Genomic DNA, 16,570 nt, shown 5'->3' with positions numbered 1-16,570 from the left:
TCCGCTGTCCTGGCGTCGTGAGGGAGCTTGTTCCACCATTGGGGTGCCAGAGCAGCGAACAGTTTTGACTGGGCTGAGCGGGAACTGTGCTTCCGCAGAGGTAGTGGGGCCAGCAGGCCAGATGTGGATGAACGCAATGCCCTCGTTTGGGTGTAGGGACTGATCAGAGCCTGAAGGTACGGAGGTGCCGTTCCCCTCACAGCTCCGTAGGCAAGCACCATGGTCTTGTAGCAGATGCAAGCTTCAACTGGAAGCCAGTGGAGTGTGCGGAGGAGCGGGGTGACGTGAGAGAATTTGGGAAGGTTGAACACCAGACGGGCTGCGGCATTCTGGATGAGTTGTAGGGGTTTAATGGCACAGGCAGGGAGCCCAGCCAACAGCGAGTTGCAGTAATCCAGACGGGAGATGACAAGTGCCTGATTTAGGACCTGTGCCACTTCCTGTGTAAGGCAGGGTCGTACTCTCCGAATGTTGTAGAGCATGAACCTACAGGATCGGGTAACCGCCTTGATGTTAGCGGAGAACGACAGGGTGTTGTCCAGGGTCACGCCAAGGCTCTTCGCACTCTGGGAGGAGGACACAACGGAGTTGTCAACCGTGATGGCGAGATCATGGAACGGGCAGTCCTTCCCCGGGAGGAAGAGCAGCTCCGTCTTGCCGAGGTTCAGCTTGAGGTGGTGATCCGTCATCCACACTGATATGTCTGCCAGACATGCAGAGATGCGATTCGCCACCTGGCTATCAGAAGGGGGAAAGGAGAAGATTAGTTGTGTATCGTCTGCGTAGCAATGATAGGAGAGGCCATGTGAGGATATGACAGAGCCAAGTGACTTGGTGTATAGCGAGAATAGGAGAGGGCCTAGAACTGAGCCCTGGGGGACACCAGTGGTGAGAGCACGTGGTGCGGAGACAGATTCTCGCCACACCACTTGGTAGGAGCGACCGGTCAGGTAGGAGACAATCCAAGAGTGAGCCGCGCCGGAGATGCCCAACTCGGAGAGGGTGGAGAGGAGGATCTGATGGTTCACAGTTTCAAAGGCATAAGACAGGTCTAGAAGGACAAGAGCAGAGGAGAGAGAGTTAGCTTTAGCAGTGCGGAGAGCCTCCGTGACACAGAGAAGAGCAGTCTCAGTTGAATGACCAGTCTTGAAACCTGACTGGTATGGATCAATAGGTCATTCTGAGAGAGATGGCATGCTCAACAGTTTTGGAGAGAAAAGAAAGAAGGGATACTGGTCTGTAGTTGTTGACATCAGAGGGATCGAGTGTTGGTTTTTTGAGAAGGGGTGCAACTCTCGCTCTCTTGAAGACGGAAGGGACATAGCCAGCGGTCAAGGATGAGTTGATGAGCGAGGTGAGGTAAGGGAGAAGGTCACCGGAGATGGTCTGGAGAAGAGAGGAGGGGATAGGGTCAAGCGGGCAGGTTGTTGGGCGGCCGTAATGGCCGTCACAAGTCGCAAGATTTCATCTGGAGAGAGAGGAGAGAAAGAAGTCAAAGCATAGGGTAGGGCTGTGTGAGCAGGACCAGCAGTGTCATTTGACTTAACAAACGAGGATCGGATGTCGTCAACCTTCTTTCAAAATGGTTGGCGAAGTTATCCACAGAGAGGGAGAGGGGGGGGGGGAGGGGGAGGAGGATTCAGCAGGGAGGAGAAGGTGGCAAAGAGCTTCCTAGGGTTAGAGGCAGATGCTTGGAATTTAGAGTGGTAGAAAGTGGCTTTAGCAGCAGAAACAGATGAAGAAAATGTAGAGAGGAGGGAGTGAAAAGATGCCAGGTCCGCAGGGAGTCTAGTTTTCCTCAGTTTCCGCTCGGCTGCCCTGAGCCCTGTTCTGTGATCTCGCAATGAGTCGTCAAGCCACGGAGCTGGAGGGGAGGACCGAGCCGGCCGGTAGGATAGGGGATATAGAGAGTCAAAGGATGCAGGATGATACTTTTCAGCGACTAACATGAATAATACTGGTAACAGCTTTTTAATACTTGTAGCTCTTGGGCCAAGTTGCTCCTGATGTGTTTAATGATGATTTACTTTGTATTGTTGTCAGACATTGTTCCGCATTTTATATTATGTAATACCATATTGTTCAGTGTCATGATATTGCTTTTTTTATTATTAAAAAATATATATTATTAATTATTTAGATACATCAAATATTTTTACATTTGCAGTTTTTACAGTGATGTTCAGTGTCAATACAGGATAAACATAATGTTGTAAATAAAACAAAAATTTGACAATATAGACATTGATTATTTGATTAACTATTAATACATTGATTCATGACTATTTCCACTTCGATGTTGTTTCTTGTATTTCTGCCTATTGGACACATGATGGCTCTATTGAACCACGTAGCCATTACTGTCAGGAGATAAACTATCATAGATCAATAATAATTCATCAGAAATCACACGCACTGTTAACTGAGTTGTTTCATTTCAGGTGGAGAGCTCAGACCCTGTGAATTTTGTATTTAATTAGGCAATTCAGTTAAGAACACATTCTTATTTACAATGACGGCCTACCAATGCCGACACTGGGCAAATTGCGCGCCACCCCATGGGACTCACCATTATGGCCAGATTGTGATGAAGCCTGGAATCGAACCAGGGTCTGTAGTGACAGGGTGCACTACAATACCCCACCACAGGGGACATGGTATAGACAGGCTGCACTACCAGACCCCACCACAGGGAACATAGTATAGACAGGCTGCACTACCAGACCCCACCACAGGGGACATAGTATAGACAGGGTGCACTACAATACCCCACCACAGGGGACATAGTATAGACAGGCTGCACTACCAGACCCCACCACAGGGGACATAGTATAGACAGGCTGCACTACCAGACCCCACCACAGGGTGGATAGTATAGACAGGCTGCACTACCAGACCCCACCACAGGGTGGATAGTATAGACAGGCTGCACTACCAGACCCCACCACAGGGGACATAGTATAGACAGGCTGCACTACCAGACCCAACCACAGGGGACATAGTATAGACAGGCTGCACTACCAGACACCACCACAGGGGACATAGTATAGACAGGCTGCACTACCAGACCCCACCACAGGGGACATAGTATAGACAGGCTGCACTACCAGACCCCACCACAGGGGACATAGTTTAGACAGGCTGCACAACCTTTTAGGACTATGCTATTAGTTCCATTGTATGTATTTGGACTCTGCCTGCTGTTTGTCCTCCTGTCCAGGGGGTGGAGCTGGAGAGCACCAGGCTGGTGATCTGGTACCCAGACCGCTGTATGCAGAGAACCCCTCCCTCTCCCCATAGGACCAACCCTGTGGGCGGCAGGTAGCTTAGTGGTTAAGAGCGTTGTGCCAGTAACCGAAAGGTCGCTGGTTCTAATCCCTGAGCCAACTAGGTGAAAAATCTGTCGGTGTGCCCTTGAGCAAGGCACTTAACCCTAATTGCTCCTGTAAGTCGCTCTGGATAAGAGCGTCTGCTAAATGACACAACAACAACATTTTTTTAGAGGCCTCAACACCTCCTCAGCCTCCCAATATGCCTCCACATGGTAAGGACATCTGTCTCTGTCAAAACATCAACTATCATTTATAATCATATATAAGCATTTATAATTGGTTAATTATGAGTTATTCTGAAGTTTTACCAATCAACTCATATCATAACTTTTGACACAGAAAAAATGACAGACAAATGCCAGATTGTGCAGGCGGGGGCACTGGCATGCGGTTGCAGGTGTTGTCATGTGTCCTCCATAGAGATAGATAGAGGACTCTAGTGCCCAAAAGCAAGTTTTAGCATGGGCAGCACCATTGAGCACTTTCACTTTCAAGTTTCTCTCTCTCTCTCTCTCTCTCTCTCTCTCTCTCTCTCTCTCTCTCTCTCTCTCTCTCTCTCTCTCTCTCTCTCTCTCTCTCAATTTCAATTCAATTTAAGGGGCTTTATTGGCATGGGAAATGTGTGTTAACATTGCTAAAGCAAGTGAAGTAGATATTAAACAAAAGTGAAATAAACAATAAATATTAACAGTAAACATTACACTCAGAAGTTCCAAAAGAATAAAGACATTTCAAATGTCATATTATGTATTGTGATGTCACGAGAGGCTGTGTCCTGGAGGGACGTTACATCCCCCTGAGGTGGCTGCAAACCCAGACAGCTATGGCTCCATCTGCTGGTATGGTCGGGAACTCCACCCCTCTATGGCCAATCTTCCCACGCAGCTGAAACAAATGAGGAGCTGATGAGCTGAAGGTTTGGGAAGGGAAGAGACACAGTCTCCAACCTGGGCTCTCTGGAGGACAAGAGTGCTGCACGTCCACTTCCATGAGGAATATAAGGATTTGGAGATACTTACCTTTGGGAAATACTCACCTTTGGATATATGCACCTGTGGAAATACGTGAGAGACATTTGGAAGGACTTTTGCTGGGTTGGCCACTAGCTGCAACGTGGACTACACAATCCCGCTGAAAGCTGTGTAGCCTCTCGTGACGTCACAGATGGTGGAGAATACGGGCACGCTCAAGCGTTAATAGTGCATGTCAGAGGAGGATACCGAAGGTTTGATCACCCAGTTTTCCAAGTTGGCCGTAGGCTCCCCGCCGACTGAAATGGAGGACATATTGAAAGCCCTTGTTGCTGGCCAGCAAGCCCAGATGCAAGCAAACGTGGCTCTCTTGGAGGAGCAAAAGAAAGCCAACCTTCTGAAGGCAGAGGAGTTGCAGTTGCAGAGACAGAGGGTGGTCCAAAATACCCGCCCAATAAAGGCAAGTGACTTTATATCTAAGATGGGAGCTACCGATGACATTGAGGCATACCTGCATGCATTTGAGGCCACGGCCACTAGGGAAGCCTGGCCCAAGCAACAGTGGGTTGGTCTGTTAGCCCCCTTTCTAACCGGGGAATCGCTGAATGCTGTCCGGGACCTGGGCCCTGACCAGGTTACTGACTATGATGCCCTGAAGTCTGAGATCCTCAGCAGATATGGACTCACAAAGTTTGGTATGGCCCAGCGCTTTCACAGCTGGACCTTCCAACCAGACCAACCTCCTCGGGCGCAGATGCATGAACTTGTCCGAATCGCAAGGGAAATGGCTGGATCCGCAGAGGAATACAGCAGCGGCGGTGGTGGAGGCCGTTGTGGTGGATCGTTACCTACGCGCCCTGCCTTATGAGGCAAAACGGTTCATCAGTCAACAGGCCTTGACCACGGCTGATCTGACCGTGGAAGCTGTGGAAAAGTACCAGGCCACAGCGGAGATGCTGAATGCTTCCCGAAAAGACCCCAGGAGTGCGGCCCCACCACAAATGGGAAGAACCCGTCCAAAGGACCCCAAGGTCTCGAACCCAGCCACGTCAGGACTTATCCCGGCTCCAGGGGGAGCCATAAACCAGGCGGGTCCAAGAAGAGTACACCAGGAGGGGGAAACTCGACAGTGTTACCGGTGTGGGGAGATGGGACATATCTCCTGGCAGTGTGGGAAACCAGCCGAGGAACCTATGCCCACTGCGGAGTCCTCCAGCTCAGCACCCACACACCGTTTTGCCTCGCTCTTGGGAGTCGTAGATGGCGGCCCAGATCGACCCCCACCTGCCCGGTAACTGTGAATCACCATGATGTGGAGGCCTTACTGGATTCTGGTAGCCGGGCCACCCTGGTGCGTAAGGATTTGGTGGGCCCAACGTGTCTGACCCCGGGGAAAGTCCTCCCAGTTTCCTGTGTCCATGGGGACACCAGAGAATACCCCATTACTGAACTTACAATGACCAGCACACGGGGAACCATACACACGACGGCGGGGTGGTTGATTCCCTCCCCGTCCCTGTCCTAATTGGACGAGACTGCCCAGCCTTTTACCCACTCTGGAGAGAGTCTCAGGAGAGGATAACCCGAGTACCTCGGAAACGGAGAGGCAAGACTCATCCTGGGAAGGCTCCGGTGCAATCCTCCGAGTTACTCACTCCCGCCCGGGCTCTGATAGGGATGGCAGGTGCCCAGACCGACACAGAGACGGAGCTACAGAATCTGGACAAAGAACTGTCTGGTCTGAAGGGGACCGCTGAGAGGTATCGTTTGTTAAAGCAACAGTTAGACATGAAGACAGAAGAGTTAGATATCCTCCAGGCTAAACTCCAACAGAGCTCCTTCCCTAAGCAACAGGAGGAGCTGGAGAGGCTGCGCAGGACCATCGAGGAGTGTGAGGAGACCCTGCGCAGTAGTAAGGAGGTCCAGAAGAAGGCAGAGGAGAAGTACAAGGTGTTGGAGAACAAGATGAAGAATGCGGAGGCAGAGAGAGAGAAGGAACTGAAAGCTGCTCAACAGAAGCTAAACTCTGCTAAAACCAAGGCTGATGCGTTCAGTAAGAAACTCAAGGAGAGACAACAGGAGGCTGAGTCCCTGGTCCTAGAGTTGGAGGAGTTGAAGAGAGAGCAGTCTGGCAAGCACCACGGCAATGCGGACGCCCTCTCCCGGCGTGATGCCTTCTTCGCTGCCTTTACCCCGACGAGGACGTCGGTCCCGAGGAGGGGGATGTGTGATGTCACGAGAGGCTGTGTCCTGGAGGGACGTTACATCCCCTGAGGTGGCTGCAAACCCAGACAGCTATGGCTCCATCTGCTGGTATGGTCGGGAACTCCACCCCTCTATGGCCAATCTTCCCACGCAGCTGAAACAAATGAGGAGCTGATGAGCTGAAGGTTTGGGAAGGGAAGAGACACAGTCTCCAACCTGGGCTCTCTGGAGGACAAGAGTGCTGCACGTCCACTTCCATGAGGAATATAAGGATTTGGAGATACTTACCTTTGGGAAATACTCACCTTTGGATATATGCACCTGTGGAAATACGTGAGAGACATTTGGAAGGACTTTTGCTGGGTTGGCCACTAGCTGCAACGTGGACTACACAATCCCGCTGAAAGCTGTGTAGCCTCTCGTGACGTCACAGTATATATACAGTGTTGTAACAATGTGCAAATAGTTAAAGTACAAATGGGAAAAATAAATAAACATAAATATGGGTTTTATTTACAATGGTGTTTGTTCTTCACTGGTTGCCCTTTTCTTGTGGCAACAGGTCACAAATCTTGCAGCTGTGATGGCACACTGTGGTTTTTCACCCAGTAGATAATGGAGTTTATCAAAATTGGGTTTGTTTTCGAATTCTTTGTGGATCGCTGTAATCTGAGGGAAATATGTGTCTCTAATATGGTCATACATTTGGCAGGAGGTTAGGAAGTGCAGCTCCGTTTCCACCTCATTTTGTGGGCAGTGTGCACATAGCCTGTCTTCTCTTGAGAGCCAGGTCTGCCTACGGCTGCCTTTGTCAATAGCAAGGCTATGCTCACTGAGTCTGTACATAGTCAAAGCTTTCCTTAAATTTGGGTCAGTCACAGTGGTCAGGTATTCTGCCACAGTGTACTCTCTGTTTAGGGCAAAATAGCATTCTAGTTTGCTCTGTTTTTGTTTGTTTGTTCTTTCCAATGTGTCAAGTAATTCTCTTTTTGTTTTCTCATGATTTGGTTGGGTCTAATTGTGTTGTTGTTTGACCACCCTGACAACTCTGACCACCCTTACAGAGGGAGGAAGAGGAGGACGACGAACACAATAATGAATATTAAGATTGTGGAAGATGAGGAGGGACCGTGTACCTACTTTAAAAGGGAACAGGAGGCTTGGATAGAATGGGGTTGTTGGGGGTGTCACCCCTTTTGTAGACCTCTGACACACAACACAAACCGAACACTGGACATACAGTATGAAGTGTCTTCTGATTTCCTTCCCCCTTCTCTCCCTCGGCCTGAGCTGTGAAACATGTCATCGTTGATGTCAGATAATGGAGATGATATCATCATTAGAACCTTGAGGGGGTAGTTTGCCAGGCAACCACCTTTACGACAACCATGTTGTAGACACTAAAGGGGGTCATTGTAGGGTCTGACCTGCAATGACCCCTTCCCCTCCCTCTCCCCATTGATGAAAGAGTTTTGTGGAAAAAGTAAATCCTTCGCCCGGTTCTCTGGCCCCTGGCAAAGATTTCAGCTTCACCTCTTCCTCTCTGCCCCTTGTCCCTGGCCCCAGCCCTTTCTGACTGCGTCCTGATTCTTCAACCTTCCCGAAGTGTGCACTTGAATAATTTTTCTTGAGGGTATGTCTTAACGTATCCTTTAACATTTCGTTTTGTTTTGAGCTGTGTTTTAGCTCTTATATCAGGGACTGTGATTTAGCTGTTACAGTGCATTCGGAAAGTATTCAGACCTTGACTTTTTCCACATTTTGTTTCGTTACAGCCTTATTCTAAAATGGATTACCAAGAACCGGATGGTCATTCTGACAGACCTCCAGAGTTCCTCTGTGGAGATGGGAGAACCTTCCAGAAGGACAACCATCTCTGCAGCACTCCACCAATCAGGCCTTTATGGTAGAGTGGCCAGACGGAAGCCACTCCTCAGTAAAAGGCACATGACAGCCCGCTTGGAGTTTGCCAAAAGGCACCGAAAGACTCTCAGATCAAGACAAATATGATTATCTGGTCTGATGAAACCAAGATTGAACTCTTTGGCCTGAATGCCAAGCGTCACGTCTGGAGGAAACCTGGCACCATCCCTACGGTGAAGCATGGTGGTGGCAGCATCATGCTGTGGGCATGTTTGTCAGCGGCAGGGACAGGGAGACTAGGCAGGATTGAGGGAAAGATGAACGGCGCAAAGTACAGAGAGATCCTTGATGAAAACCCGCTCCAGAGCGCTCAGGACCTCAGACTGGGGCGAAGGTTCACCTTCCAACAGGACAACGACCCTAAGCACACAGCCATTACAACGCAGGAGTGGCTTCGGGACAAGTCTCTGAATGTCCTTGAGTGGCCCAGCCAGAGCCCGGACTTGAAGCCGATCGAACATCTCTGGAGAGACCTGAAAATAGCTATGCAGCAACACTCCCCATCCAACCTGACAAAGCTTGAGAGGATCTGCAGAGAAGAATGGGAGAAACTCCCCAAATACAGGTGTGCCAAGCTTGTAGCGTCATTCCCAAGAAGACTCAAGGCTGTAATCGCTGCCAAAGGTGCTGTTACATCAGGGCCTGTGTTTTAGCTGTGATATCAGGGCCTGTGTTTTAGCTGTGATATCAGGGCCTGTGTTTTAGCTGTTCTATCAGGGCCTGTGTTGTTTTCTGCTGTTCTGCCTGTGGCTATGGAACCCTGACCTGTTCACCAGATGCGTAAAGAAATTTGGGCACAACATTTCAGCAAAATAAGCTTTTTGTGCATATGGTAAATTTCTTGGATCTTTTATTTCAGCTCATGAAACATGGGACATTTATATTTTTGTTCACTGTAATAAGTTTTCCGGTGGTTATTATGTTGTCAGGTGAGCAACAACTTTTTTCGAGGCTGCCTCCCCTCCTTGTTCGAGCAGGTTTCGGCGTTCGTCGTCACCGGCTTACTAGCCACTGCCGCTCCATATATCATCATTCCATTTGTCTTGTCTTGCCAATTACACACACCTGGTTCTTATCCCCTCATTCGTCTGTGTATAACTGTTCCGTCTGCACCCCTGTCCTTGTGGGTGATTGTTTAATGTGCGAGTAGTGTAGCTCGGTGGAGCTACTCGCGTGTTGTTATTGCCAGGGTAGATATTTCCCCTGTGCCTGTATATTGTTGGAGTATCCCGTACCGTGTATTGCCAGGGTAGATAGTTTCCCCTGTGCCTGTTTTCGTGTGTCGCTATCTAGCGCAATTGTGTACGATGGAATAAACTCTGTATTCGGTGATTTACCCTCCTGCGTCTGACTCCTTCTATCACACTCATTACAGAATCACCCACCCGTTATGGAGTCAGCGGGAGAGGAGCGCATGCCTGGAGTCGTGACACGGGTCCAGGAGCATTCCACGATGCTGGCCAGCTTGGGGGAAGCGATCGATCGGGTTCTTCAGTTCGTCCAATGCCTGGAGAGGAGAGAACCCGATCTGTCGAGACCAGCTGGCCAACAGGATCCAGCCACCTACACCCCAGCACCCGGAGGGATCCAGATATCCCAACCACGGGCGTTCGTTGGGACGGTGGCACTCTGCCAAGGATTCCTCCTCCAACTGCAGTTCTACTTCTCCAGCATCAGGCCGGCCCCATCGGAGCGGGAGAAGGTGTCCGTCCTTGTTTCCTGCCTCTCGGGGAAAGCCTTGGAGTGGGCCAACGCGGTTTGGAACAAAGGAGGAGCCGCGTTGGAGAACTACGGGGAGTTCGCTCGCCTCTTTCAGGCGGTCTTCGATCACCCGCCCGAAGGTCGAGAGGCGGGCGAGCGGCTGGTCCACCTGAGGCAGGGGACGAGGACCGCGCAGGGCTTCGCGTTGGAGTTTCGGACGCTTGCAGCGGGGTCCGGGTGGAACGAGCGGGCCCTAATCGACCATTTCCGGTGCCATCTGCGGAAGCAACTGGTGGACATGGCCATCCATTTGGACAACCTGCTGGCAGCCAGAGGACGTCCTGGGAGGGGTCTGCCCGTTTCCACCCCGGACGACTTGGATCCTGAGCTGATGGAGCTGGGTGGAGCCGCCGTCCGAGAGAGCGGAGGACTACAGCGACAGTGCCACTCCGGTGGCACGAAGGGACAGTACACCACACATAGTCGTCAACGGTCTTTTGGGTCTGGAGGCGGCAGGCAGGGCACTCTCGCATCATCCCAGGTATCGAACACCCACACTCATTCAGTGCCCTCTGCTGTGCACTGTACCCTACCTATCTACTTTCCCGATCACATGGTAGTTCCCCAGTGTAAGGCGCTAGTCGATTCAGGCGCAGCTGGGAACTTTAATGACAGGGTATTCTCACGGCGTTAAGGCATTTCATTGGTTCCCCTATCCATTCCACTCCCCATCAGAGCACTTGATAGTCGACCATTAGGGTCCGGTTTTGTTAAGGAAGTTACTGTACCAGTCACCATGATCACCCAGGAGACTCATTGTGAGCAGGTTACTTTTTCTATTATTGAGTCTCCTGCTTTCCCTGTGGTATTAGGTATCCCTTGGCTAGCACTCCACAACCCCACCTTCTCATGGCCGCAGAGGATTCTCACAGGGTGGTCGCAAGAGTGTCAGGGTAGGTGTCTAGGTGTTTCCGCCGTACATCCACCGTGCGCATTCCGCCCGAATACCTCGATCTGGCACACGCGTTTTCTAAGACGCAGGAGACAAAATTACCACCTCATCGGGCGGGGGATTGCGCGATAAACCTTCGGGTAGACGCTGTACCTCCCAGGAGTCATGTGTACCCCCTGTCGCATGGCTGAAACGGTGGCTATGGAAACATACGTCACCGAGTCCCCTGGGCCAGGGGTATATACGTCCCTCCACTTCACCCGCCTCCTCGAGTTTCTTCTTTGTGAAGAAGAAAGACGGTGGTCTGCACCCGTGCATTGATTATCGATCACTGAACAAGGAGACGATAAGATTGATTTATCCTCTCCCCCTCATTCCTTCAGTGATTGAGTCAATGCATGGGGCGCGCTTCTTCACCAAATTAGATCTCAGGAGTGCATACAACCTGGTGTGTGTTCGTGAGGGGGATGAGTGGAAGACAGCATTCACCACAACCACGGGGCATTATGAATACCTGGTGATGCCCTACGGTTTGATGAATGCTCCATCCATCTTCCAGTCCTTTGTGAACGAGGTGTTTTGGGACATGCTTGGTCGCGGTGTGGTGGTCTACATCGATGACATCCTGGTGTATTCCGCTACGCGCGCCGAGCATGTGTCCCTGGTTCGCAAAGTGCTGGCCCGACTGTTGGAAAATGACCTTCATGCCAAGGCAGAGAAGTGTATGTTTTTCCAGCAGTCCGTCTCCTTCCTCGGATACCGCATTTCCACCTCAGGTGTGGAGATGGAGGGAGATCGCATTTCAGCCGTGCGTAATTGGCAGACTCCAACCACGGTTAAGGAGGTGCAGCGCCTCCTTGGCTTCGCCAACTACTATCGAAGGTTTATCCGGGGCTTTGGCAAGGTTGCAGCTCACATTACATCCCTGTTGAAGGGTGGGCAGTCCCGGCTCCGCTGGTCTGCTGAGGCTGACCTGGCCTTCAGTAGACTGTGGGGTCTGTTCACCTCAGCCCCGGTACTGGCCCACCCCGATCCATCACTAGCGTTCGTAGTGGAGGTGGATGCGTCTGAGGTAGGGATAGGCGCTGTCCTATCTCAACGCTCGGGCACGCCACCCAAGCTCCGCCCCTGTGCCTTCTTCTCTAAGAAGCTCAGCCCGGCGGAGCAGAACTACGACGTTGGTGATCGGGAGCTGTTGGCTGTTGTCCGAGCTTTGACCGTGTGGAGGCATTGGCTCGAAGGGGCGAAACACCCTTCCCTCATCTGGACGGACCACCGTAACCTGGAGTACATCCGGGCAGCGAGGAGGCTGAATCCTCGCCAGGCCAGGTGGGCCCTATTCTTCACCCGGTTTGATTTTTCACTGTCATACATTCCGGGTTCGAAGAACGTGAAGGCAGACGCACTGTCCCGGCTGTATGACACAGAGGAGAGGCCCAGAGACAACACCCCCATACTCCCGGCCTCCTGCATTGTGGCGCCCGGTAGTATGGGCGATGGGACGCGGATATAGAGCAGGCATTACGCACAGATCCATCTCCACCTCAGTGTCTAGCTGGGCTGCGGTACGTGCCTGCTCTTATCCGTGATCGTCTGATCTACTGGGCACACAAGTCACCCTCCTCTGGTCACCCAGGTATCAGTCGTACAGTGCGCTGCCTGACCGGGAAAGTACTGGTGGCCTACCTTGCGCTAAGGACGTGAGGGTGTACGTCTCCTCCTGCTCGGTGTGCACCCAGAGTAAGGCACCTAGGCACCTCCCAGCGGGTAAGTTACAACCTTTACCAGTTCCACAACGACCATGGTCTCACCTAAGTGTTGATTTTTTGACTGATCTTCCCCTCTCCCAAGGTAACACCACCATCCTGGTCTTTGTGGACCGCTTTTCAAAGTCCGGCCGCCTTCCTCTGCCCGGTCTCCCCACGGCCCTGCAAACTGCGGAGGCCCTGTTTACTCACGTCTTCCGGCACTACGGGGTACCAGAGGATATAGTGTCCGACAGAGGTCCCCAGTTCACGTCCAAGGTCTGGAAGGCGTTCATGGAACGTCTGGGGGTCTCGGTCAGCCTGACCTCTGGGTTCCACCTCGAGTCAAATGGGCAGGTGGAACGGGTAAATCAGGATGTGGGTAGGATTCTGCGGTCCTACTGCCAGGACCGGCTGGGGGAGTGGTCGGTGTTCTTGCCATGGGCAGAATATGACCAGAACTCTCTCCGCCACTCCTCTACTAACCTAATGCCGATCCAATGTATTTTAGGTTACCAACCGGTTCTGGCACCGTGGCACCAGAGCCAGACCTAGGCTCCTGCGGTGGATGACTGGTTTCAGTGCACGGAGGAGGCGTGGGACACTGCCCAAGTTCACCTCCAGCGCGCCGTGCGTCGTCAGAAGGCCAATGCTGACCGCCACCGCAGTGAGGCCCCGATCTTCGTATCGGGGGATCGGGTCTGGCTCTCAACCCGGAATCTGCCCCTCCGCCTGCCCTGCCGGAAGCTGAGCCCGCGGTTTGTGGGGCCGTTCAAAGTCCTGAGGAGAATCAACGTGGTCACTTATAGGTTATTACTTCCCCCTGATTACCGTATTAACCCCTCGTTTCATGTGTCTCTCCTCAGGCCGGGGGTGGTTGGTCCGCTCCAGGAGTCTGAGGTGCGGGAGATTCCTCCACCTCCTCTGGACATCGAGGGGGCCCCCGGCGTACTCTATCCGTTCCATCTTGGATTCGAGGCGTCGGGTGGGGGGCCTTCAGTACCTCGTGGAGTGGGAGGGGTACGGTCCGGAGGAACGGTGCTGGGTCCCGGTGCGGGATTTCCACCGTCGCCATCCGGCTCGCCCTGCTCCGCATCCTCCTGGCCGTCCCCGAGAACAGGGTCGGCACGCTGCTGGAGCTGCGCGTCAAGGGGGGTGTACTATCACGACTTCCGCCGAGGCTGCCTCCCCTCCTTGTTCAGGCAGGCTTCGGCGTTCGTCGTCACCGGCTTACTAGCCACTGCCGCTCAATATATTATCATTCCATTTGTCTTGTCTTGTCAATTACGCACACCTGGTTCTTATCCCCTCATTAGTCCGTGTATAAATGTTCCCTCTGTCCCCCTTGTCCTTGTGGGTGATTGTTTATTGGTAGAGTAGTGTAGCTCGGTGGAGCTACTCGCACGTTGTTATTGCCAGGGTAGATATTTCCCCTGTGCCTGTTTTCGTGTGTCGCTATCTAGCGCAATTGTGTTCGACAGAATAAACTCTGTATTCGGTGATTTACCCTCCTGCGCCTGACTCCTTCTATCACACTCATCACATGAGTAACACATTGAGACGTCAAACTGTCAAACACATGTTTCATTTTCCTTATTCAGTTAATCAGTCTGAAATGTGTACCATAGGCATATTTTATGTATTACTGGTGATTGACATAAATGACTTGTCTAAATAGCATGCAGCAATCAAACATAATAATGGTCAGCCATGATGATAATGTGATAAAATAATGTCACATATTCCCTCAGGACCACATCATATGAAGGGGGTAGACATTACACCTTTATGTAACCAGTCATAACCCCTTCATTAGTGTTGCAGTATCATTCACTAGAACTGTCATAGCACATTTTTCAACATCATCCCTAAGGAATTTTCCAAATAAAAGTCCCTTCGAATAGCTCTTTATTTATCAGTACAACATAAATGAGTATTATTACTGTCAACCCCCCTGACACACTATTTACGCAACATCCTGGGAACACTGGGTAAGCCTCAGAGCATTACCCAGGTAGCATTACCAATTTAGAAGGGGTGGGAACCACACCTGGGTGAAAATAGTGTATTTCCTATACTCAAACTAGCTGTACTTAAAGATTGAGCTTGTTTGATGCAATGGAACCAACAGAATAGTCCCAAAAGTGCAAAAAACATAAATCTGACACCACAAGTAGGTACAAGCAAACTCTCAAAATATTTGAATGATTTCAAATACTATTTGAACCCAGGTCTGGATAACACCAGTGCAATTGATGTCATTTTAACATCTTAATGGATGTGTTCTGACGATGGTCCCCTCCCTCCATTCCTCTCGTCCTCAGGTCCAACCTGTCCCTCTCTCCGGGGAATGTCACTGAGACACACATATGGGACCTCTTCAAAACGTACGACCACCATGCCCCATTTCTATCTGTTTTAGTTCTGTATCTACATCTCTATTTCTATATATATATATATCTCCATGTCCACTGCTTAGGCTTCTCTTGCTGTGACTTTCTTTGTTTCTTACATGATGTGGTGTGATAATCATCAAGTAACATAAAATTAACACTTGAAATGGTTAGCACAAAATGGCCGCCGGTCCACCATTCTAATCCAATGACATTTATGGAAAGGGAATCATCATTCTTTTACATTCTAATTATATGTTCTGTACTGTAGGGGTGAGGAAATAGAGAGTATCAGAGTTATACATTCTATTTCTATGTTCTGTTCTGTAGGTATAGGGAGATAGAGAGTATCAGAGTTCTACATTCTAATTCTATGTTCTGTTCTGTAGGTGTAGGGAGATAGAGAGTATCAGAGTTCTACATTCTAATTCTATGTCCTGTACTGCAGATGTGGGGAGATAGAGAGTATCAGTGTTCTTCATGAGAGATTCTGTGCCTTCATCAACTTAAAGAATGCCAACATGGCCGCTCTCGCCTTGGAGAGGCTCCAGGTGAGTGGTGGGATGAAACATAATGCTGTCAAAATGCCTTCAACTATGTGAGATGTGCTTTCAATTATTTAGTTTGTACTGTTGTGACTATTCTATTGGTTCCATTGTACTTTTGGGACTATAATTTTGGTTCCAAGTACTTTTGGGACTATGCTATTGGTTCCATTGTACTTTTGTGACTATTCTATTGGTTCCATTGTACTTTTGTGACTATAATTTTAGTTCCGTTGTACTTTTTGTGACTATGCTGTTGGTTCCATTGTACTTTTAGGAACACATTTATTTAACCCGCTTGAATGTGTTCTCATTTCGTGCTAGAATAGAGGATAGATAAAATGGCAGTTTTCCTTAAATGGCCTTCTGAATAAGAATGTACCAGTGTTTGAGCCTGCGTGTTGCTAATGATGTCCACCTGACAGCACTGTAGAGATCACAATGGTGAGTTAGATGTCTCTGCATAATACACAGGGTCAAGACCTGTATCAAAAATGATCACCATTGTCCAACACAGAGAGTAAAGTACAACAATTCAACTCCTTTCTGGTGGCAAAGGAAAAAAACGTTGTTATTGGTTCCATTGTACTTTTGGGACAGTGCTATTAGTCCCATTGTACTTTTGGGACTATGTTATTGGTTCCATTGTATGTATTTGGACTGTGCCTGTTGTTTGTCCTCCTGTCCAGGGGGTGGAGCTGGAGAGCACCAGGCTGGTAATCAGGTACCCAGTCCTCAGAGAACCAACCCTAGAGGCCTCAACACCTCCTCAGCCTCCCAGTACGCCTCCTCAGGGTAAGGAC

At 50.3% G+C, this 16,570-nt stretch overlaps 1 protein-coding gene across 1 annotated transcript in view; it reads left to right on the top strand.

Moving 5' to 3' along the window:
• Window positions 1-16,570, top strand: part of LOC121557164 — a 71,686-nt gene that overhangs the window by 44,182 nt on the left and 10,934 nt on the right. The window contains exons 11-13 of the mRNA XM_045214389.1: window positions 15,154-15,216; window positions 15,671-15,773; window positions 16,457-16,562. Of these exons, the coding sequence (XP_045070324.1) occupies window positions 15,154-15,216; window positions 15,671-15,773; window positions 16,457-16,562 (272 nt within the window). The remainder of the gene's footprint in view (window positions 1-15,153; window positions 15,217-15,670; window positions 15,774-16,456; window positions 16,563-16,570) is intronic.

Source organism: Coregonus clupeaformis, unplaced genomic scaffold, assembly GCF_020615455.1.
Source record: "Coregonus clupeaformis isolate EN_2021a unplaced genomic scaffold, ASM2061545v1 scaf0248, whole genome shotgun sequence".
NCBI lineage: Eukaryota > Metazoa > Chordata > Actinopteri > Salmoniformes > Salmonidae > Coregonus > Coregonus clupeaformis.
This window is presented reverse-complemented; position numbering and strand designations above follow the sequence as displayed.